The 21,688-nt window shown below is 37.0% G+C and overlaps 5 protein-coding genes across 7 annotated transcripts; all 5 read right to left on the reverse strand.

Annotated features, from left to right (window-relative positions):
* Nucleotides 1–911: 911 nt before the first annotated feature.
* LOC121806548 (DNA-directed RNA polymerases II and V subunit 8A-like) lies at nucleotides 912–2,982 on the reverse strand. Of its 2 annotated transcripts, none has more exons than XM_042206631.1 (5): nucleotides 2,922–2,982; nucleotides 2,403–2,549; nucleotides 2,021–2,178; nucleotides 1,569–1,663; nucleotides 912–1,343 (listed from the first exon to the last, which is right to left on the reverse strand). In XM_042206631.1, exons 3-5 carry the CDS (start codon nucleotides 2,141–2,143, stop codon nucleotides 1,232–1,234), a joined length of 330 nt encoding a protein of 109 aa, XP_042062565.1. In that variant the 5' UTR covers nucleotides 2,144–2,178; nucleotides 2,403–2,549; nucleotides 2,922–2,982; the 3' UTR covers nucleotides 912–1,231. The 2 variants fall into 2 exon arrangements, with proteins under 2 accessions (XP_042062565.1, XP_042062566.1); XM_042206632.1 differs by having other exon boundaries at nucleotides 2,855–2,952.
* Nucleotides 2,983–5,983: 3,001 nt separating this feature from the next.
* Nucleotides 5,984–8,755, reverse strand: LOC121807330 (glycerophosphocholine acyltransferase 1-like). The gene is made up of 8 exons (XM_042207552.1): nucleotides 8,545–8,755; nucleotides 8,231–8,305; nucleotides 8,044–8,101; nucleotides 7,869–7,969; nucleotides 7,552–7,647; nucleotides 7,368–7,461; nucleotides 6,661–6,898; nucleotides 5,984–6,555 (listed from the first exon to the last, which is right to left on the reverse strand). Exons 1-8 carry the CDS (start codon nucleotides 8,620–8,622, stop codon nucleotides 6,225–6,227), a joined length of 1,071 nt encoding a protein of 356 aa, XP_042063486.1. The 5' UTR covers nucleotides 8,623–8,755; the 3' UTR covers nucleotides 5,984–6,224.
* A 752-nt stretch (nucleotides 8,756–9,507) lies between these two features.
* Nucleotides 9,508–13,503, reverse strand: LOC121809895 (replication protein A 32 kDa subunit A-like). Of its 2 annotated transcripts, none has more exons than XM_042210740.1 (10): nucleotides 13,243–13,503; nucleotides 12,849–12,959; nucleotides 12,609–12,706; nucleotides 12,483–12,524; nucleotides 12,313–12,390; nucleotides 10,988–11,066; nucleotides 10,766–10,855; nucleotides 10,605–10,681; nucleotides 9,982–10,050; nucleotides 9,508–9,907 (listed from the first exon to the last, which is right to left on the reverse strand). In XM_042210740.1, the coding sequence occupies exons 1-10, from the start codon at nucleotides 13,345–13,347 to the stop codon at nucleotides 9,823–9,825; spliced, it is 834 nt and encodes a 277-aa protein (XP_042066674.1). In that variant the 5' UTR covers nucleotides 13,348–13,503; the 3' UTR covers nucleotides 9,508–9,822. The 2 variants fall into 2 exon arrangements, with proteins under 2 accessions (XP_042066674.1, XP_042066673.1); XM_042210739.1 differs by having other exon boundaries at nucleotides 10,766–10,858; nucleotides 13,243–13,499.
* A 430-nt stretch (nucleotides 13,504–13,933) lies between these two features.
* Nucleotides 13,934–15,800, reverse strand: LOC121806416 (ankyrin repeat-containing protein ITN1-like). Its single transcript, XM_042206440.1, has 2 exons — nucleotides 15,103–15,800; nucleotides 13,934–14,923 (listed from the first exon to the last, which is right to left on the reverse strand). Exons 1-2 carry the CDS (start codon nucleotides 15,670–15,672, stop codon nucleotides 14,108–14,110), a joined length of 1,386 nt encoding a protein of 461 aa, XP_042062374.1. The 5' UTR covers nucleotides 15,673–15,800; the 3' UTR covers nucleotides 13,934–14,107.
* A 589-nt stretch (nucleotides 15,801–16,389) lies between these two features.
* On the reverse strand, nucleotides 16,390–20,778 carry LOC121807418 (PHD finger protein ALFIN-LIKE 4-like). Its single transcript, XM_042207645.1, has 5 exons — nucleotides 20,562–20,778; nucleotides 20,353–20,385; nucleotides 19,371–19,599; nucleotides 17,891–18,026; nucleotides 16,390–16,829 (listed from the first exon to the last, which is right to left on the reverse strand). Exons 1-5 carry the CDS (start codon nucleotides 20,656–20,658, stop codon nucleotides 16,569–16,571), a joined length of 756 nt encoding a protein of 251 aa, XP_042063579.1. The 5' UTR covers nucleotides 20,659–20,778; the 3' UTR covers nucleotides 16,390–16,568.
* Between the last annotated feature and the right edge of the window lie 910 nt (nucleotides 20,779–21,688).

A 21,688-nucleotide genomic window follows, 5' to 3' on the forward strand; every position in this document is an offset into this window, starting at 1 on the left:
TGCTTTATTTGTGAATTTGTGATTTTTTTTATTGCGGGAAGTCCTAGTGGGAAGGGCGATGGGAAGGACGGATTGTGAAGGGGATGTCCTAGTAACGTGGCAGTGGGATGGGAAGTCCCTAGTGACGTGACAGGAGGTGTTTTTGGGAAGTCCTAGTGGATGTCCTAGTGGGACATCCGCCCACTGGGGATGCTCTTACTTATTTTATCTATTTATTCAACACGCTCAACATCGCTTTCTTAAACTCCGTGCCGAAAAGTTTCGCCTCAACTATGGTGAAACGGAGGGAGTACTAATTTTATAATAAAATGCTGAGTATGAATGAGTTAGTGAAATATGTTGTCTACTACAAAAAATGATAAAAAGTTAAATGAGACAAATTTTTTGGGATGAGCGGAAATAGAAAAATGGAACAAATTTTCAGGGACGGAGAGAGTAATTTTTTATACAATAAAAAATAGGAAAGCCGATATCACGTTAGGTTTTGAAGCTTTCTGTTGACAATAACATTCTTGGTTATCGAAATCCTCCTCTGAAGACTGTAGTGGTAACAAGTAGTAGTACTTAATAATTTAGTAGTAGTAGTTCAAATATATTGACATGTGGTAGATAATCTTCGTTTGATAAATAAAAAAACAAACAGAGATGTATTTTACAGATATAATTGTCCCTGAAATCACCAAAGTTGAATTCTGGAACACAACATTCAAAATTTAAATGACGATGAAATTTTAATTGTGTTTAATTGTCCCATAAAAACCTCAAAAAATCCGTTAATAAATATTGTGCATGTGTTTATACTTTTACCTCTTCAATAATATGGGTAGTACAAATGGTAGTATTAACTTTATTTAGCATCTAATAAAACTCTAAATAAAAATTATTACATCATAATTTTGATGCTGAGTACATACTAAACTATTAATTTTAATTGGGGTTAATAGTATACATTGTGAATATATCAACTTTTAGAGAGAAAAAATAAAGGGAAAATCAACCCTCGCTCTCTCTCTTTAGCCTTTACAGTCAAACACAAAATCAGATTTTCATAATTTGCTTGTTTGGGCTACAAGCACATATATACTAATACAAACTAGCATTTATTCATACATACGAAATTCTCAGTTGTGCTAGTATATTATCAGGCATCAGCCATTCAAATGCAGGGAACAATTTAGCCAATAGCATAGTACGAAAGCTGAGGCATTTCTTTGCCCAGTAACATCTCTACTCAAACCTTCCTAATTAGAATAAACAGCCTCTGGTCAAGTTCAAATCTAGCAGCAATGGAAGGATCCCCCTTGAGCATCATTAAGAGTCCACCGAATGAGACGTATATATCCCTGGAGCCAAATTGAAACAAACATGATAGCCAGAGGGATCGAGACAATATCACTTAAAAATAAAACAACAGGCGACTCTTCAACACAAGTCCAATATTCATAGCACACCCAGCTTAGTTGAGGTGAAGTGTGAACACATATTATCATAGACTAACTACTGTGTTAAGGAAATGAGATGAGGAGAAATATTTTAGATGAATGCAAGACAAAGGCAAGGAAACATACGCTTTGACTTGCTTCTCGCTAGATTCCTCAGAGATTCTGTACAGTTTACCTTGCATGACAAAGTCGAATTTGTCAGCAAGCGACTTCTTGTTACCCTGAAATGAGAAAGCAAATAAGAGCTGACAAGCACTCGATACCACAAAGATTTGGAGCACTGGATGAATCATCATTTCTAACTATTTCAAACTAGATTAACAATAACAGAACATTAAAGCCAAAATGTCGCATAAGTTTTTCCTGGTGTTCAGCTTAAATAGCCATTAATGATACCATGAGATCAAGCTAGGAGCATACATAAATGCATCAGGGAGGGAGTCTCAAAACATTCATTTACTAAACTAGTTGATTTTAGGTTTACCTACGGCCAATCAACTAGTATTAGAAAAAATCTACCTCGTCGAAAATTGCAACTACTCATTAAAACCAAAGCAGTTCAGATCATGATTTAATACCGGAGTGTAATAACCAGAATCGGGAGTTCCGTCCAAGTTCAAAGTGGACGCTAATACCAGCATGAACTTCTCCCCAGCATGCATCGGATAAATCTCAATGTTGACATCAAGATGTATCAGCATGTCAAACTGCTCACTCCTAGCAGAAATACGAGAGACTAAACGAAAAAACCACCAAGATGTAAGAGTCATAACATGTCCAAGGCCAAGAATGAAAACAATGGCATGATGAAAACCCAAGCAACATCTAATCAATAAACCAACTCTACATACAATGCTTTAAATCCATTGGCCAATAATGCCAGTTTAAACATTAAAAAGGAATACACAACACAATAACTAGAATAAGAGCAGTAAAATGGATGGGCTTAAAAAATCATACCCCTATCAAACTTTTTTCCATCTGGATCTATCGCATCAATTCAAAATATATCTTCAAATAGTGTCTCCACCATCTTTACAACACTGAAGAAGAAGCTGAATCTACAAGGTTACTAGCAAAATAAACCTTGGCCTCAAGATATAAAACCTACAGCAAACACATAAAAATCTATTGTTCAACCACAAATTTGAGAAATTATAAGTATTTATAACCTTAACTACAATAGGCACTAATCACAGTCAGTAAGCAAACTCAAATTCTAGTTTCTAAACTTAAATTCTTGATATAGCAAAGTGATGGCAGTAATCACAGTCAAGCTAAAAGTTATTTGAAAATTGCAAATTCATTTTTTAACATGATTGAACTCTACCACATTTGACAAGGATGTATTAATCCAATCAATCCATATTCCAGTGATCTAGTTGGCCTGAAATCAATTCTATACAACAAACCTGATGGAATAAAACTTGGGAAACGCCATAAATTGGAAGGAATAGTGTTAACACTTGAGAAACTCACCGGCGAAGAGAGTGAGGAGGCGGCAACGAAGCTAACAGATTCAGGATTTGGGGTCTTTTACTTTTGGGCTTCCCTTTCATCTTTCAAGTGGGCCGAGTTATATTCAAATGTTTAGCCCACAAATTACATGGGCTGATTGCTCAGATTTATTAAATTATTTGGTTAATAGCGAGTATGGTTTGAATTAGTTATAACTAATTTTTAAAAAATATCTTAAAATTTTAAATTTACATAACTATCTCAATTTAAATTATTTTTTCATAACGCATATCAAATTAAAGATAATTAAATAATCACTTATTATGTAATAAAAAAATGGTGAAAGAACAAGCATTCTAGCTAATGAAAATAAAACGTGTCAAATATATATCAAAGTAAATATCAATAAATAATAAAAAAACGGCTACGCTATAATCATATAAAATGGTAATGTTATCAACATCTGATTCTAACTTCAACAAAATTACCTTTTTAGTATTATTTCTCTTATATGTTTTGACTATTAAATCAATTTCCTAGCTTGGGACAGTAAAACTAGTATCAAATTCATTTAAACCAAAATTACCATATTTTAGGTATTATTATGTTAATCGCTGATATAATCTCTTAGTTTTCCATAACAAATCTTTGGAACTCGGCCTTTTGCTTGATTACATACATGTAATTACTTATATGTTGTAGAATAATATACACTGAGTTGTTTTATGAGTTCAATATTTGTCATCTGTCTTAACTCTTAAAAAATTCAATCTATTTTGATACTTTGTACATCAATCAACAAAAATATATCCCAGCAATAAGGTAATGATGGGGTTTGAAAAGATAGATGCAAGGAGCAACTGGTGGCAGCAAACATTGACGTTTACAGCAATCATATGTATGATAACAATGGCACTCGACTTTACCGCAGTTTCCAAGTCAACTAATATATGTATGGAAGTAGTATGGTGTAGTAGGGATATGATCAGTTGATAACTATCTTAAAATTGATAATTGACAACTATGTCAAACAACCTACGTATTGACATCTATAATGTAGATTGCTGACATAGTTTTCAGTTATAACAATAAAATGATGGGGCATGGCAGTATATGGAGGCGAGGGCACTGTGCTAAACTACTCTAACTCAAGATCCGATGCGTACGAATTTCCAAATACGAGGTGGTCACCTCCGTGCAAAGAAAAACCCTAGAAACGCTTTCCAAATACGAGGTGGTCGACATCGATAGAGAGAAGAAGCGAACTCTTTGCTTCACAAATTTGATTGCGGAGCTCATAGCTCACCCATCCGACCTATCCATCGATCCCTCCCCGTTTTCGAGGCTTTCGACTCGAAACCTCACGAGGCTTCTACCCAACACCTACTCCTTGAAGAGGGACTCAGTGGGCGATCATATTCGGCCCCGGATGCTCAATGTTTCCAGAACAAAAAATCGTAAGTTGGCGAATGAGCTCGAGCTAGCACGGAAGCTGGGCTTCGACCCTGCCATACATGATTTGGGAGATCATCTTGAGCCCTCCGCCAAAATCGTCAATACATTCGACGTCATGGCCGCAGTTCATGGATCTGCTCTCACAAACATGCTTTTTCTACCTGAAAATGCCGGTAGGGGTAGGGTCTTGTTTTGTTGACAACTATCTTAAATTGATAAGTGACAATTTCAATAAATATTAATTTAAAATAGATATCAGCTGATCTATTAATCGATAAATATATTGATTTACATTAATGGGTCCGATCATTTTTTGTTGTTAGTTGTGATCCAAATTATACCTTGGGGGTTGGATCATCGGGGGAGGATATGCTTTGCGATGAATCCGCTGGAAAAGACAGTCTATTATGCACAAAGCCTCTCAAATATCGTGACAAGATATCATGCTCCTATTGACTAAACAAAATGTTAATCTTGATTTAGCCCGCTTTAAGGATACCCTATTGAAAGCCTTGGAGGACCTCATGGCTGCTTAATTCCTTCATAATAACACTTAATTTGATACACGAAATACATTATTTTCTTTTAATTTAATTAGAAGTTAAGTCTTAACTCATATGCGTGACAGCCGCCAACTCTTCTAGAATGTCTTCACAAGTCACGTTTCATCCATCTTCATGGATTGATTCTTACTCTCCTATACTAGTCAATAATAAGTGAGTTAAGGTTTCGATAAGGTTTAGAAGTTCCCAACAATAAAGACTAGGTCTAGATCTTCTCATAACCAGTTGAATTCATCAGCATGCATAATACCTCAGCACTCGTACACATTCTAAACCAAATCCTAGAGTATTCGTAATTTATTACTCCAAAAATTGACTCGTTTATATGCTTTCAAGCTTGTCTACCAATTCGAACTCGAACTTAATTTATTTATTTATTTTCATGTTAGTATTTACTTATCATGGAGTGGAGTCTGGATTTTCATTTAAGTTGATAAGTAGGATATTTACGACTAAACTAAAGCCCAGGTATTAGCTTACCACCTAATTGTTACAATTCGACCAAAATTCTAAGTGGATTAGTTATAAAAAACTGTCATACAACGTATTAATGATAACCGAATTAGAAGAATCTAATAAAATAAAGGGATATTAGCTCCTAGTAACATGAAACTTTCAAAAAATTGAATTTTTCATAGCGAACTTTCAACTTAGCAAATAATATCATGAACTTTACCAAAGTTTTTATTTTTCCACCAGCAAAAAAATTCCGACTATGTTAATGGATTAAAGAAAAATTTTGGTGTGCTTCAACCAAAAATATCCTCTAAGAATGAAGAACTTGAAGCTCTCGAAGTTGTTGTCGAGAAATTATGAAAAAAAATCTTTATCATGATATTATTTGCCATGATTTTTTTGTTGGTTAGAAATAACAAACTCGGGTAAAGTTCATAAATTATTTCTCAAAGTTGAAAGTACGTGGGAAAAACCCAACTTTTTAAAAATTCCATGATATTGAGGCCAATATCCCTAAAATAAAATATCATACTACAAGAAGAACGTATTCATAACCAAAGTATGAGGGACTGTGTATGTGTTTGCCTTGATGTTTCCAGACAAATCGACTTAGCCTGAAATTTATATATCAATACATGACAATCCAACGTGAAATACTGAAAAAAAACAAAAACAAATTGTGTATTCCAACAAGTAGAAAAAAAATTCAGTAATTCTACAACAAACTAGAAAAGAGAGTGCCTAAGCTACAGATTAAACCAAAAAAAAAAAAAAAAGTGAGAAAGTAAAAAAAGAAGATAGAAATGAAAGATGAGAGAGTAATTTTAGCAACACTTAAAATTGTACAGTGCTACTGAGATTGTGTAACCTCACCCAATTTGAGTGAAGTTTCGACCACCAAAGGGCACATTTCTGACATCTTTTTCTGCTTGAGAATCACCTGCCTCGGCATCACTTCTATAAGAAAGTTACCCCCATTCCATACAGTTGCTGATGCCTTGAGCAGTTGGAACGTCAAGTGTAATTCATACGATAGGAATATCGGGACAGTAAGCGCCGTTGTGGCCACAGTGAACACTGCCTGGAGCAGAATGTACATAAACATCCGGTTCTGATCTCCCAGCAATCCGCTCAAGCGCCACCACATGTTGTTTGCTTTCTGTGCTTTTTTCGACAGTTCCCTATCACACGAAAATAAATACTAATATTGTTGCAGCTTCTATGATTTTTACAATCCCTCTCATCAAGCCTCCCTATGTGAATAAGAAAGAATGTGATAGTGAAACCTGTAGGAGGTCATGACTTCGGGATCACGCAGCAGTCTCTGTTCGCGTAGTACATTTACGATGAGAAAATAAAGAAGCTGCCAGACGACATAGGCTACTAAAGGAACAAAGAAAAGCCATGTCCACAGATACGATTTCGTCTCTGCATACAGCCATGATCCTGTATGAGAATTCCCATTCTGATGCATCGCCTCGAAGAATGCTGGGTCCCACCATCGAATCGTGAACAGAACCAGTCCTGGAAACCATATCTGCTGCATCAGCTAAACATGGTGGCTGTGAAACTGATGAATACCAATTTCTTTACCACTACTTGCAACAAAATGATGCACTCACCTTGCATTTATGCCAGAATTAAAATAATCACATACTAGCAATCCATCAATTAAAATACCCTTGTACCAAGTGCGCGTGTGTTGGCCTAGTGGTAAAGTGGTTGATGCATGAGGCTAAAGGTCTCGTGTTCAAGTCCACTGTTACACAGTCTTTATATTTCTATTTGTTTATCAAAACTGTTATATCTAGTATAAAACAGAAGCATGAAATGACCACCTACAGGTGTTGTGTTATGCCAAAACTTAAAATAGCTTTCAACAATTTCATTCTGCCAAAGCCATTGCCATTTAAAGTTAATGTTTTCCTTTTTCACTTTTTACCATCTCTAACGTTTATAACAATTATCTCTGCAAAGGAAAACAGCTTCTTACCAGGCAAGATATGTATAAAGACGCTTACTATCTTGTCCATGGAATTGAAAACTAAGCTACAACGCCAAACGATTAGTGCCCATGCCAACGGCCCCTGCATCCATTAATTAATATCAGAAAAGCCCGTACGAAGCAAATCAAGGGCATTTGCATAGGACAGGATTAACATAAGCCAAGTGCTCACCTCTGCAAATGAGAAGCACACCAAGAAAAGTTTCTCATTTGTGGGATAAAACAGAAGCATGACCAAGAATATTGTGTTGGCATAATAGCAAAAGTCCTGCACCCAATAGGAACTTAAGTGAGAGTCAGTAGTTCCATCCTTTTCTACCACGAAAGAAGCTAAACGGACTGACTCAATGTGTATACTTTCCAGGTACCAAGCAACTAAGGTTCGATTCAAAAAGTTAAAGCGAGCGATATAGGTGTTTCAACTACCAACTCGAAAGGCGAGAGGCACCCAAATTGATAAATCAACTGCAAAGATGAGTAAGAACTTACAAGAAGATAATAGTGCAACTTCTTGTATCGGTAATAAATCCATCGAAGTGGGACAAAAATGACATAGAATAAACAGTAGAGATATCGAACATCCTGTGGCCCTGATCAAAGTAAACCAAAGCTATGAGAAAAGTGTAAAAATGCAGCCAACAGTTGCATAGCAGTTTGTACTCACTTGCACCCAAGATGAAGCAGAAGCCTCCGAAGAAAAGAACACCAAGCAAGTGCGTCACCTAACATATCCAATCAAACACTAACAAAACCTTCAAATACCAATCATTTCATTTCTCAACAAATTTAAATATGCAGGGAACCACAAGTGCATGAGAATTAAAGATTACTACCATTTAACACCGACCCACCTTATTGATGAAGTTTTCATGCTCTTCAGCCTGTTTAGCAATCTTTCCGGCTTGCTTCGATAGCATCTCCTTACACTACAACAAAAAACCATTAACGACATTTTTTGAAGCAATTAAGGACGCTAATTTGTGCTTTTTAAAAGCGTTTTATTATTGGTGTCCCAACTAAAATTAGACTACGCAAATGGAAGCACAATCCTAAATTTTGTGTTCTACACGTAATCAAATCGAATCTAATCATCCAACAATGGAACACAACGAATCTCATGAAAAAAACATTATCAATACAATGATTACGTATAAAAAGAAGATACCTTTGTTCGATCTTTCAACCGTTGTTTAACCGTTGTTCGATCTCCGTCCACCTCCATGATTTCTTCATTGTCCGCCATTACCCGCTTCTTCCGTTTCAATAAACTTGGGAAATTTAAAAACAAGATCCTGACGTGAGTTTTGAGATCCTTCAATGCCTCTCTTTCTTATTCTGATTAATTAAACGCAGGAAATACGTATAAAATTGGTAATCTCTGTGATGAATGTTGTTCGTTCTTGTTAAGCTGCTAATTGTGGTTAATTTATCGCGGAACTTATTTGTGGTATTAACTTCATATAGGAATAATACTATTCATTTCATTTTCTATTCTTCATTTCTTTTTTCTTTTTAAAGTTATTTTTGCACACCCAATTACAACATTCTTTGAAAATTAAATTATAGTAGATGATCTAGAAGGTCAGTAATAACTAATTACTAACTGGATGGCCGCACGCATGCAAGTTTCTACTATCATTTTTATGTTATTGCATGTTAATTTGTGTATTTTATTTTTAAAAATAGAAGATATAAGTGTAAGCTAGCAACGTCACACATCAACAATTAATTAAATTAGCATATCAACTCATGTCATGCAGGCTGCAGCCTATTCTCCAATCGCAATATATTGGAGCCTCAAAAGTTCTCTCTATTCATACATTTCCACTCTGATAGTATTATTAAAATTTTACCAAGGATGGATACAGTCTAATTCACTGAATCCAACCATGACCCTATTAAAATTAATTGGTGCTTGGAGAAGTGATTCAGTTTTTATTTAAGTTAACCTATATGTTGAACTACACTAATTATAAAATGCAGTTATCTTTGGCCCACCATACTCAAAATTATACGTTTATCTTCTTTGGATCCGATCGTATGGGACAGGACAGCCCAACAGCCATGAGGTTGAATTAATGATGGTATGGGAGATAGAAGCTTGTGCTAGATTTTGTACAGAAATGGCAGCATTAATTCTTTTAAATATTGAACGGAGCAGCCCTTGTTTGGTTCATGCTTTAAAAAAAATCTTTCCCGAGCACTGAAGTACTACTCGTTAACCAAGCACTACCAAGCTGAGACATGCGATCTTCAAACGCTACGCTATCGAGAACTTATCGTTGAGACATACAATGGAAATTCATAGTCATTCAAATGCCACCCAACACAACTGTTGTCCATTTTTTGCCACAAGAAAACTAAATCATAGTCATTTATACCTAAAGGTTGAGAGCTGTAGAAATGGATGGCACTACAAAGTTCACCACTCCTATATTTAATTTCAACCGTTGGCAGTGGACTTGTAGTGGAACTCGTCAATCGTTGAATAAACTAGACCTTCTGATTCCAAAGATGCAATAGCTTCTCTGCCATTAAACCAGAAAATCAAAGAATGAGTACATTGATCAATAGAGTTTGTTGGGGAGGGAAGGAGACTTACAAGATCTTATGCTCAGGAACATTTAGTTGTTTGGCAAGTTCAACACGATGGACTCCATTTTCTTTGCCACTGCAACAATTAGAAGGGGAAAGGTAGCAACTATTAATAGAAGTGCGTGTACATCTATATTAGTTATTGCTCACCAGTGACATAACCTGATAACCTTCTGCTAAAAGTACACATCTTCACAAGCATTTCCTCAGCACAAGACCAACTGAGTATATATATAGGTGAATACTTACATTCCATTTTTTTGCATAAGAATGGGATGTTTTGCAAGAAATAAGAAAAACAAATAACTATTGCACTGAAAAAGTCAACTAAAAGTGAAGACTGTTTTATCAGACTCTATAGTCATATGTTGCTACTTGAAAAGAACCTTATGTGTCATTCCACTGCCTATACACTGTTAAAGGAAAAAATGTCATTCAAAATGTATATCATGATATGAAACACCTCTATTAATTGTAAGAATGCTATGGCACATAAGTATCATATGTGGGGTAGGGTTCCGTGGTTTTATAAATCTCGAGACCCTCAAGCATGTAAAAGAGCCTTTCTGCGTGAACATAGAAGATAAAAGAAAACTCATTTGCATATAAATTATATTTTGTAGAACTTACATGCATGATGGCTGTTGCATATAGTTCAAGACAAGTTTATCAATGCCCCTGATTGCATCCACATGTTGTGCCGAAAACTGCGATTAAAAGTACCCTCAGTTATATGACTAGGAAGCATAACCATTTACAGAATTTAACTGCGGAATATAACCTTCACATACATGATTTGAAGAGGTAGGTTGGTAACCCTTTGAAGGGGTGTTAAGAGCTGGATTTGGCATTTGACCTGTAACTTGGGGAGCATCCTGCATCTTCTACAGAGGGAAAAGTGGGGGAAGAGGAAGTAAAAGGAAACAAAAACAAAACAAAACATTAAACAGGAAGTGGGCTATTCATTTGATTCCAGATCACAGAAGAGGACTTCTCATCAGTTGATATCATACCCGTGTTCTAGTGTTGTAGCAATGGACATACATGCACTCAGCAAAGTGGTTTGGAATCTCATTATAGTCCGTGACACTCCTGATAGTAGCAGCACATATAATTAATAGCAGCACTTTTCACAAATGAATTGAAAAACTACAAAGATACAACAAAGGATTAGCGCCTGATATCACGCAACTATCTGAAATATGGTTTTTTCCCACACGAACTTTGAAATTAGCAAAAAAACCATGAACTTTGGAAGGGGTGCCAGTTTTCCACCAACGTCAGGTTCCGCTAGTTAAAAATGATGTGGAAATGAGATGCTATAATTTTGGTGACATGGAGATGCCATGCCAAAATCACCACCACAGCCGGCCTTCATTGCCAGAACGAGAGTAATAAAGTTTCTGGAAGATCAAAAAATAGTAGCCCCCAAACAAAATAATGGTGCCAAAAGCAACAAAAAAACCAACACAAGAAAATCAATAGCTAGGCCAACATAGCATACAAATCCAAATCCTCCAGCAGAGAAAAAAATCAATAGCAAAACACAGGGCACCATCAAACACAAATTAAAAGCCGCACACACAAATAAAATCCTAGTAATCCTTATTACTCTTAATCTCTGACCAAACCCACCTGCTTCTCACTAGCTAAAAAACAAACCGGTAGATGAACAGAATCCATTGTTGAAGGTTGATTAGGCTTAGGATAACTTTGTGCATACTGCGAAAACTGTTTTCAGGCATACTCGTACTGCCATCAAGATGAAGAACTAGGCCAGATTGTTGAAGCTTGCCTCCAACTTCCCTCAACTCTAGGCCTTGCACTTTTTCCCATCTCGAGAGAGAGAGATTGAAGAACAAAGATAGAAGAAGAACAAACGAATTTATGACTCATAAATGACGTTGTTTTGGTGCAACAGCTGGCGAGTCCACCTCAACATCTTGATGTGCCATGTCAGATCCAATTTGAGGAAAAATTGATTTTGTTGGAAACTGGCACCCCGCAAAGTTCATGATTTTTTACCAACTTCAAAGTTTGTGGAAAAAATCATATTTCTGATAGTTACGTGATATTATGTGCTAATAACCCTACAACAAAAAAAGGCTCAAATGCAGAATTTGAATAGCAACTCGATTAACATGCAGAACCAGCTAAAGATAACTCCTAACAATATTTTATTTAGACTGTTAGCAAGTCGAGTGAAGTAGAATATCAAGGTAATCATAACATAATAATGCCTTAACTAAGACTGAAGTGCTTGTTTTCTGCATGAATTAGATGACTGAGGCATGATATGAAAGGAAAAATCTCAAGGACAAATTGAAAAAACCCATACCTCACAGAGTAAACAATCAATTGTTTTTTCCCTTGAAAGCCCTTCAAATGCCCATGAACCTTAACATATGTGCCATTTCTAAATTGAGTCGTAAATGAAAGACAAGTTAGAAAAACTAGGGATTAAAACCATAAGCCATAAAAAAAGAATCTGAGTGCAAAAGGGATTACGATAATAGCTCCATTTCCTTTGTATCAACAGCTTCTTGTACCCTAAAATGTCCATATACCACAAACAAGTCAATGAAACGTAGACATTTCAGCATAATAAAATAATAAAGGACCCCTAAGGCATACCATCTATGACAGTCGATTCGGCCAGTTCCATCATCAAGTGTGAAAGAAACATCAGTCACCCTTTCAGTTTTCTCAAGCAGCAATCCAACCAATTTCACCTAAATGTATTATAGTTAAAATATAAAATCAATGAACGAAGACTTAAATAACTACCAATCAGTGTTTCTCCTAGTTAAAACTCAAATTTTACTCAATGTTTCTTCGTCCAAAAACAAATATATATAGAAAAACATAACCTACGTTGTTCACTGATACTCCATCAATCAAAAAATTGGCCTTATCATCACTCGCTTGAAAAGCTTCTCTTATTTGCTTCACCGTCAATGGAAGTAAACCTTGTGCCTCGCGATTCTGCATAAACCCGAGAACAAAATGCAACAATATTATCCCCAAAAAATCAAATCGAACACAAATCGTCCAAACCAGAACGGAAAACAGAAAAACATAGATCGTGTTCCCAGCAGCTTACCGATCGTACGAAAATGCATATGAATTACGAATTGCACTTACGAAACTGGCAGCTTAGGGTTTATAGAAAAGGTTTAGAGACGAAACAAGTATGGAATAATTAAGTTGCAACAAAAATACAAAAGAATACGGGTAAGAATGAAATCATGCGTTTGCGAATCCGCACCTTGGCCGGAGAGAAGGAGGGATCGGCGGTTTGGGTAGCCTGAGAAGGCATGAAGCCGCCGCCGGAGAAGGCAGCGCTGCCGTCAAATTCGCTGTTTCCGTACATTTATATTGAGTAGTGCGTCCGGCGCCTCGCCGATTAAGATGTATGGTGGCGGCTGAAGCGAAGCAGGAGAGGGAGGAATATAGGATCCAAGGGATTATGCAGTTCCCGCCATATGTTGTTTTCTCAAATGCTTTATGTTCAATTTTGAAGCTAGGTTCCACATTTTTTGTCATTTTTTAAAAAATTCGCTGTTCCTTTTTAATTTTGTTGAACCCTTGATTATTGTTATTCCCTCGGTTCACCATTTAAAGAGTCATTTTGACTCAATATGGGTTTTAAGAAATTGTTTAACTTTAGGAAGAAAAGTAAAAGAAAAAAGTGGGTGGAATGTGAGACCCATTTAAATTATTAGTTTTATATTAGATTATGAGTGTAAAAGGTTAGTGGGATGTGGGATCTACAAAGTAAATGGTTCTATAAATCTGGACAAACCAAAATGGTAAAAAGATTCTTTAAATGGTAGACGGAGGGAATATATTCCATTAGTTTATCAAATTAATAATAAAATGATTATTACAAATATATATGGCTAACTATTTTATGATTTTATATATAATACCAAAATGGCTAACTATTTACTTAACAATTTTCTGTTGAATATTTCTTTTTTATATTACAAACAAACAATAAATTAAGAGTGGAACCATAGAAAAATGCTATGCTATGTACAACGGCAGGATCAAAACAAGCTAAAAATGGTACATCACTCAACAAAATCAAGCACTTCACAGTTGCATTTCCTGATTAAAAAAATACTGTACTAATCAAAAACATCTTCTTGATCATCATCATCATCAACACCTTCCGACCGTCTCTTCTTCTCTTTAATCCATCCATACTTCCTAAGAACCCACAAATTCAGCCTCACAACATTCCCCATGAACACAACGGCCATAACCGTCATCCACGCCAGCACCGACTTCTCCGTGACCTCCCTTAGCATGCTACCGACCCCATCAGGCGACATGCCCGTGAGCGTGATGAAATACGTGGCCTCCAGGGCGGTGATGGCGATCCACATGATCACCATCTGCACCCACATCCACCGCCTCTTTGTCAACGGCAGCCCGCTCACCAGTACCAATATTATGCTCAGAGACGACAGGAACGCCACCGTGTTGCATATCATGAAGATTCCGTACTCCTTGGGCTGCTTATACGCCATCACCGCGTGTCCAACTGAGTGAGGGTCGGCCACAGCGTTCCCATCCTCGTCTATCACGTAGTCATCCTGCCAGACGCCACCCGGAGGAGTCAGCCCCGCCTGAAATGCCACCGTTGCAATCAGAGAAGCCACCACCATCAGTGAGCTACGCTTCCTCCCCAGCCAGTCCGCGGACTTCTTCTTCGTAGGCAATGCTCTCGTGTTCGTCCTCTTCATTGTAGCCGGAGCCCAATCGTTGCTGATCAAATGCAAATCCTTAGCATTTGAAGCCCCGGCCTTCCTGAGTAGATGCTCAATCTCCATATCTCGTAGGCCTCGTGGACTCTGTTCCAATACATCTAGAGCTGTCAATCCACTCTTATTCAACGCATTCACTTGCAATCCGTTCAATGTTACCAAATACTCGATGATCTGTTCAATTTCCACATCAAAATATCTTCATCAGATCCATATATTGGAAAACGATTGAAAATTGGTGCATTTAGTTGGTTGGAAGAAGAGGATTATCATTTATCACCACCAATTAATTCACATAAATAGAACATGATCAGGCACAAAATCTAGGGCTAAATTGAAGAAATTGAAGTGACCTGAAGATGCTTGTGAGTGATTGCAATATGCAGAGCGGTATTTCCCTCACAATCCTTCCAATTCAAAACGTCTCCGTTGCGGCTCATCTCCTCCCCCAAAACCCTAACCGCATCCGTCCTATTCCACTTGACGCACAGATGCAAACCGGTCTCGTCGCGGTCCGTCAAAGCCTGAATCAACTCAGGGTTGACTCGCACCATCTCCGCCAGAACCGCCGCCCTCCCCTTGGCCGCCGCCACGTGCAGGGGGTTCCTCCCGTCCGCGTTCCGGACAAATCCGGAATCGGCGGCCGCGCTGAGGAGCTCCCTGACGACATCGGCGTGGCCCTTGGCCGCCGCGAGGTGCAGCGGCGAGCAGCCCCGGGAGTCGAGCTCGGCAGCCAAGGCCGGAGTCCGGGAGAGAAGTAGGTTGACGAATGGGAGGTGGCCGAGCGCGGCGGCCATGTGGAGGGGGGTTTCGGAGAGGCAGGAGACGATGATCCGGTCCAGTATCAGCGGATCTTGCGTTAGGATTTGCTGTAGCGCTGTTGCATCTCCTTGCAAGGCTGCCTCCGACAGCTTCTTCTCCATTCTCCCTCTCTAAGAAGTCTCTGTTGACCACCGGAGGAAATGCGTTTGCTTATATATTTTGAAAGTGCGGTGGTTGACTCGCTGGATGTGATATGAAAGCATATTGTGAGAATGGAATAAAACAAGAAAACCTGCCATCGAAATTCTAGAAGACATAAAATATTTAACCAATTATCTCGACTCATTTACAATAAGCTTGAAGAAAATAAATTCTTTTATTTCTTAGGATGGTTTGAATTTAGTGTATTTTATTTCATATTTGCCATGCCGACCAACTCATCCACTCCAATGATTAATTATTATTCATTTCATCAATTTAATATACATTGGCGTGCGTAAGTCTAAGGGAAGTGTTTGATTTTTATTTTTTTGGATATTTTCAATGTAATTTGCTAAGTGATTTTAAAACTTATATGTATGGAAATTAACATATGGTTTTTGGATAAGTTTGAATGTGTTCGAGAAGGAAAGTTGACATCCAAGAGTTGAATATTTAATCATTAGTTAATTATTCCATGAATCCAATAAAAGGTCATTTCACACGTGACCAGCGATGCAATCTTGTCGCATTCCAATTTCCTACTGTATAGCTGATCATCTAAGCACGATTATTTTTTAAAGAATATACATACAAAGCTTAGTTTGGGAAACTGTCATCTAACCATAGCCTTTTAGTTTTTACTAGTTGAATTGTAATTAGTTGCTAAGAGAGAACAATTAAAAGTAGACTAGATAATTAAAATGTTGTGGAGACGAAGCAATGCAATACTAGTCTCTACAATCAACAGTTAGATCTAAAACCAACGAGAAAAAAAGTAGCTAACTAATCCAAATAAAGCAATAAGCAGCAGTACTCAACCTAGAGATGATTTATACGAGTATTAGAAGATGGGCTTTCAAGGCCGGGCTCTCTTGTTCGTACAGGTTGGGCACTTGTACTGTTTGATGTGCTCTGCTCTAGCAGGAGTGATCTTGACGCACTTACCATGGAACCATCTCTCACATATGTCACAGCAAATCCAGAATTCATCTGACGCATAATTCTCACCACATGCTCCGCACAAGGTTTCCCCATGCTCGTCTTCCTCCTCCTCTTCATCCAATCCCTCATCCTCGTCCTCGTCCTCATCCTTTGCTTGGGGCCTTGACATTCTCCCCTGTAATACACAAAAAACAAGATTGTTTCAATTTTATAGATACAGATGAGGAAATAATGTGCAGCGAAATAAAGCAAAGTAATCACAACCATCATTTTAAAAGTATGGAATATTCATACTTTCCTTCGAAAGATTAGAAACAAGCTAACAAATATCCAATAATGAACAAAGTCATTATGAAACATCAATTGCTTGAACTATTTGCCCTCATAACATCATTAAATTACCAAAATTTCTTGTTTTTCCTCAAAATAAATCTGTTATTTTGGAACATAACCAGCCCGAAAAAGTAGGTAAAGCGAACAGCTTGATCCTGCCTTAGCAAATTGAAAAGCAAGAATAGTAATTGACAGAATTTGCAGACATTTTGATGAGGTGTAACCTATGAGTTATGACACCAGAGCTCATGACAAGTGATGACATATGCTGTTTGGTTCATTCTGCAACTCAAGTGCATAAGAATGCGATGCAAAATAAATTATGCAGTTATTAAGGGGTATAGCTCAGCCTCAAACCCATAGGATATGATATTTAGCTGGTTAGATCCTAGAGTTCCTAGTAAGTATTTTGAGGTCCTGAAATTATATAGTACTAATATGGAGTAAATTACAACCAGGGCAACAATTTAAACTTCCTCGACACGGTTACTTCAAGATTCAGGATGGGGGACCAAACTGGGAAAAGATCTTCAAATTCTGCATAGTAGGAGGACCAGAAGGAAGGGTGTAAAGGTCGAGCTTTATTCATCTCTAATCCTACCTTAAAAGTATAATGGTTTACCTGAATAAAGTAAAGAAAAGAATGGACGGTTATAGTCATGTGACAGATATATCTTTGGTAACGAGGTAGTGGAAGATCTGATTGCTAGCTTATAGCTCACTTCACTTTACACCGAAGAAAATATAGGCCCATGGTTAATTGAGCAGAGTTCAACACTAACACATAATTATCAACTTGTTTAAATGCACTCATAGCTCATGTCTTCCAAAATAAGAGAATAGGACTAATGTTTATGCAATGCAAGAGCCAAGATATCAATTGAAAAAGGTTATTTCATTTACCAATTTTGGATTTGACTTGGATGCACTGCCACTATGGTTTGAGATGGACGATTTGTCTTTTACTTGCTTCTTTGCAGCACCCGTGACAACTTCAAAAATGGTCGGAAGATCATTTATCATATTGAATAGACGTTTCCTGCATCCACCACCAACAGAATGAAGCTTGGAGTAATCACAGATTCAAAGAAATTAAGTTAGGGCCATCATACAGAACTGCAAAGAAGATACAAACTAACTTAAACTATATATACAAATCTACAATCACTATATTATCCTTATCTTAGTATAAGGAACAATAAATTGAAGGGGTAAGGGTATCCACTATAAGGCGGACACGCCCAATAGCCCCGCCCCAGTTTTTGTCCATAGCCCCAGTTTTGTTGTCCACAGCCCCCAAATTCTATTTCCGCCACTATAGTGGACACTTCCAATAGGCCACAAATTTTGTAATTAAAATAATCGCAGTGTAAATAAATAGAAAACGAGGTAATTAGGGCCGAATATTCGTTGTATTGCAAACCGGTAAAATTATACAACGAATAATTAAAATAAAATACAACTAAAAACTCCGCCACCGTCTACTCGGTATCGGAGTCGGCTTCCTCGTCGTCGGCTTCTTCTTCTTCTTCTTCTTCTTCTTCTTCTTCTTCTTCTTCTTCTTCTCCTCCTCCTCCTCCTCCTCCTCCTCCTCCTCCTCCTCCTCCTCCTCTCTCGCTGCTGCCATAGCCCGATTCCTGAGAGTCGGGTGATTCGTCGTCGCCTCGGTGCATTTTTAGAGAGTGGTTGTGTAGATAGTGAGTGGATGGATTTTGTGAAAATGGTGAAAAATAGGTAGTGGGGAGTGGTATTTATAGAGGTTAAAAAAAATCGAAATTGAATCCGCCGCGCCTATAGGCGCGGCTAATTCTCCCCAGCCGCGGGCTCGCCCCAACCCCGCCTATCCCACGTCCGCCACCCCTACCGCCCCCAAATGTTGTACGCCCGCCCTCCGGATAACTTCCCCACTATAGCCGCCCGCCCTCCACCCCAACCCGCGGCTATAGCCGCGGGCTCCCCATAGTGGACACTCTAAGCAATCAAGACCAAAATTTTGTTTAGGTAATGAAACTTCAGCCTAAAATACCAGGACCACAGTTCAGATGGTATTCTTATCATTTTTCTCTAGGGGTAGAAAGTTTATTTGGAACATATAGATGATTATGAAGTGCTAACTTTAGGTACGCATGATCATGCTTCAATACATGGAAGAGTAGCATGACTAGATAGAATATTTTCTTAGACTGACTAGATAGAAATTTAGCACACATCAACAAAGGAATGGAGAAAAAATTATATATTAGCTTTGCACAATAAGAAGAGGAAATCACCTGAGCAATATCATATATCAAAACCAATAAATGAATAAGGGAATTTTTTATGGTAAAATAAAAGTTAAAGAGTATGAGTATTCAAATAATTCAAAACTTACAAAAATCAGTACCTGTCAGCTTTATCGAAACCAAATCTTGCTCCAAAATAGAAGGCAACAGAAAGTAGCCATGCATCACTGTGGACGGCAACAAGAGCTAGCCAGTCCTTTTCTGGCATTCCATCTCTAGCAAAGTTTATTCCTAAAGCAGGTTCCGGAAGCTCTGGAGGCACCTCCTCAGCAGGCAGATTTACTTCCCATTGCTCAGTGGGCAATCCAAAAAGACAGAGATTTTCCTTATCTGTAAAATATCCATTATTTTGACAGCAGCAGTGTCATTTAGAGTATAATTATTTTATCGAATGATTATCTGGTCGCTGATTATAGAAATAGGCGATAATATCCTTCACTGTAGACTAATGACATACATACATATGGGGGTCACTGTATAACACTGGATACATAATAAAATAATTGCCTAACAAATTCTGCTACCTGTGTGTTTCATAGAAGTTTAACAGCCCGATCTTCATGCATGACTCAACACAACAATACAAATGGTATACATTTAATAATATGCTAACCATGGACAGACAAAGCATATTCATAAAAGTTCCACCACACTGTATGGATATGAAAGCAATTTGACACAGCATTAGCAGAAACTATAGGAATCCTAATATTCAGTCCGCAGCAGTCGGCAGGTAAACTAATCCGTGTAATTTATATGCTACTGAAGTATAGTACTTAACTACATTCAACAATCAATGAACATTTAACAGCAGAACCATATACCAACAGAAAATTTTGGACACACACAGCAAATACAGATTTATACATATTTAATAATAAAATTTACACTGCAAGAATTTGCTAAAGAAGAAATAACCTGAAGCCCAAAATTGCAATATAAAAATCCCGTGTATAGCACACTATAAAGCTAATTAAGTATACCAAATAACTGAAATGATAATACATGCCAAAAATAAAAAAAAATAACTGATCGAAAAATCAACGAAACGGGTAACCTAAGACAAAATTTAACCTAACTCACCAGGATCACACTGCTGGAAGAACTCTTCAACCTCTGAAAAAGGCAAAATAAATAAACAAATAGAAATAAGCCGAGGAAGAAAAACAAATTAGCAGAATGCGATAGAATCAAGTAACAGGAACCCTAACTCGAGCAAGCATAAATAAAAGTGAATTACACGAGCATACACCAGGTACAGATAAGTGAATTTAGAAGGGGGAAAAAGATACCGGTGGTAAGGGCTTTGATCAAAGCATTGCGTCTGCCCTTGAAATCTTTGAAAACCTCCTCAACTGTGCGAGGATTGTTGACCGAAGCTCCGTCCATGACAGAGAGGAAGACGCTGCAGTGAGTAATGGTGTGAAAATGAGGAATTGGATTGTTATGGAAGAGGGAAAACAATTGGGGGGCATGAACGGAACTTTTGTTGAAAGGGCGACGAAATTGACCCCTTTCACGAGTCAACATCACACTTTTCAAATTTTATAATTAAAACATAAATATTTATGTTCAATCTATCTGTATATCTTTTGTATCCTGATATCCTCTTCAATTAGAATGTAAAATTTTATTTAACTGAATTCATAATTTTAATTAATTATTTTTGTTATTAATTTTTTTTCTTTTATTTAAGAAATTAATTTATTTATAATATAGACTCAATAATCATTTAAAAATAATAAATTTATAAGTTGGTAACGAAAATATCAATAATTTTTTCATTTCAGCCAATAATTCTTGAGTCGATATTGCAATTGAATTAATTTTGAAAAATAAATATTCCTTCCGTCCCAGCTCAAGTGATTGACTAGTTAAATTGGAGAGAAAATAAAGTAAGACGGAAAATAATACAGAGGAAATCCTCTTCTAAATTATTCTCTATCACAATTTACTTTCTCTACACTTTCACGATGTATCATTTTTCCAAAATCACTGCAAAAAAAAAATCAATCACTTGAGCTGGGACGGGAAAAGTATGAGGAAAAAAATAAAGAAATATAAATAAATTTAATTAACAGAAAAAACTAATTAAATTCTAAAGTCCAATAAATATCCAACCAAATTAAAAATAAAAATATAAAAACCTATTATATCAAAATGTAAGTATATTGGTCTAATGAAATAAAAATTATAAAATGCTCTAATGAAATAAAATGCATTGGTTGAAAAATTAATAAACCAAATTTTTAGAATGGTCTTACTATACAAAATTTTTATAATAATACAAGCACTCTAGATATGTTTTGCCTTCGAAAACTATGTTGTTTTACATCATGCGTTTTTATTGAAAGAGCTGTATAGTTTGACTATGTTTAAAATTGATAATCTACATTCGACTCAACAAAAATTGGTCCTA

This window comes from Salvia splendens, chromosome 6 (assembly GCF_004379255.2).
Source record: "Salvia splendens isolate huo1 chromosome 6, SspV2, whole genome shotgun sequence".
NCBI classification, from domain to species: domain Eukaryota; kingdom Viridiplantae; phylum Streptophyta; class Magnoliopsida; order Lamiales; family Lamiaceae; genus Salvia; species Salvia splendens.

Bases quoted from the DNA above. Each gene is read 5' to 3' on its own strand.
- LOC121806548 (XM_042206631.1), bottom strand. From the start codon at position 2,143: ATGCTGATACATCTTGATGTCAACATTGAGATTTATCCGATGCATGCT. The intron at 1,664-2,020 runs GTATTAAATCAT...TTCTCATTTCAG, and splicing joins ATTCTGGTTATTACACTCCG to GGTAACAAGAAGTCGCTTGC. The intron at 1,344-1,568 runs GTATGTTTCCTT...ATTTGGCTCCAG, and splicing joins AGCGAGAAGCAAGTCAAAGC to GGATATATACGTCTCATTCG.
- LOC121807330 (XM_042207552.1), bottom strand. From the start codon at position 8,622: ATGGCGGACAATGAAGAAATCATGGAGGTGGACGGAGATCGAACAACG. The intron at 8,306-8,544 runs GTATCTTCTTTT...TTTTTGTTGTAG, and splicing joins GGTTGAAAGATCGAACAAAG to TGTAAGGAGATGCTATCGAA. The intron at 7,462-7,551 runs GTGAGCACTTGG...TAATGGATGCAG, and splicing joins TGTGCTTCTCATTTGCAGAG to GGGCCGTTGGCATGGGCACT.
- LOC121809895 (XM_042210739.1), bottom strand. From the start codon at position 13,347: ATGTACGGAAACAGCGAATTTGACGGCAGCGCTGCCTTCTCCGGCGGC. The intron at 12,525-12,608 runs GTATGCCTTAGG...TGGACATTTTAG, and splicing joins CGAATCGACTGTCATAGATG to GGTACAAGAAGCTGTTGATA. The intron at 9,908-9,981 runs GTAAGTCTCCTT...GTTTAATGGCAG, and splicing joins GTTCCTGAGCATAAGATCTT to AGAAGCTATTGCATCTTTGG.
- LOC121806416 (XM_042206440.1), bottom strand. From the start codon at position 15,672: ATGGAGAAGAAGCTGTCGGAGGCAGCCTTGCAAGGAGATGCAACAGCG. The intron at 14,924-15,102 runs GTCACTTCAATT...GAAATTGAACAG, and splicing joins TCACTCACAAGCATCTTCAG to ATCATCGAGTATTTGGTAAC.
- LOC121807418 (XM_042207645.1), bottom strand. From the start codon at position 20,658: ATGGACGGAGCTTCGGTCAACAATCCTCGCACAGTTGAGGAGGTTTTC. The intron at 19,600-20,352 runs GTGAGTTAGGTT...GATATTTTACAG, and splicing joins CTTCCAGCAGTGTGATCCTG to ATAAGGAAAATCTCTGTCTT. The intron at 16,830-17,890 runs GTAAATGAAATA...TGTGTATTACAG, and splicing joins CCAAGTCAAATCCAAAATTG to GGGAGAATGTCAAGGCCCCA.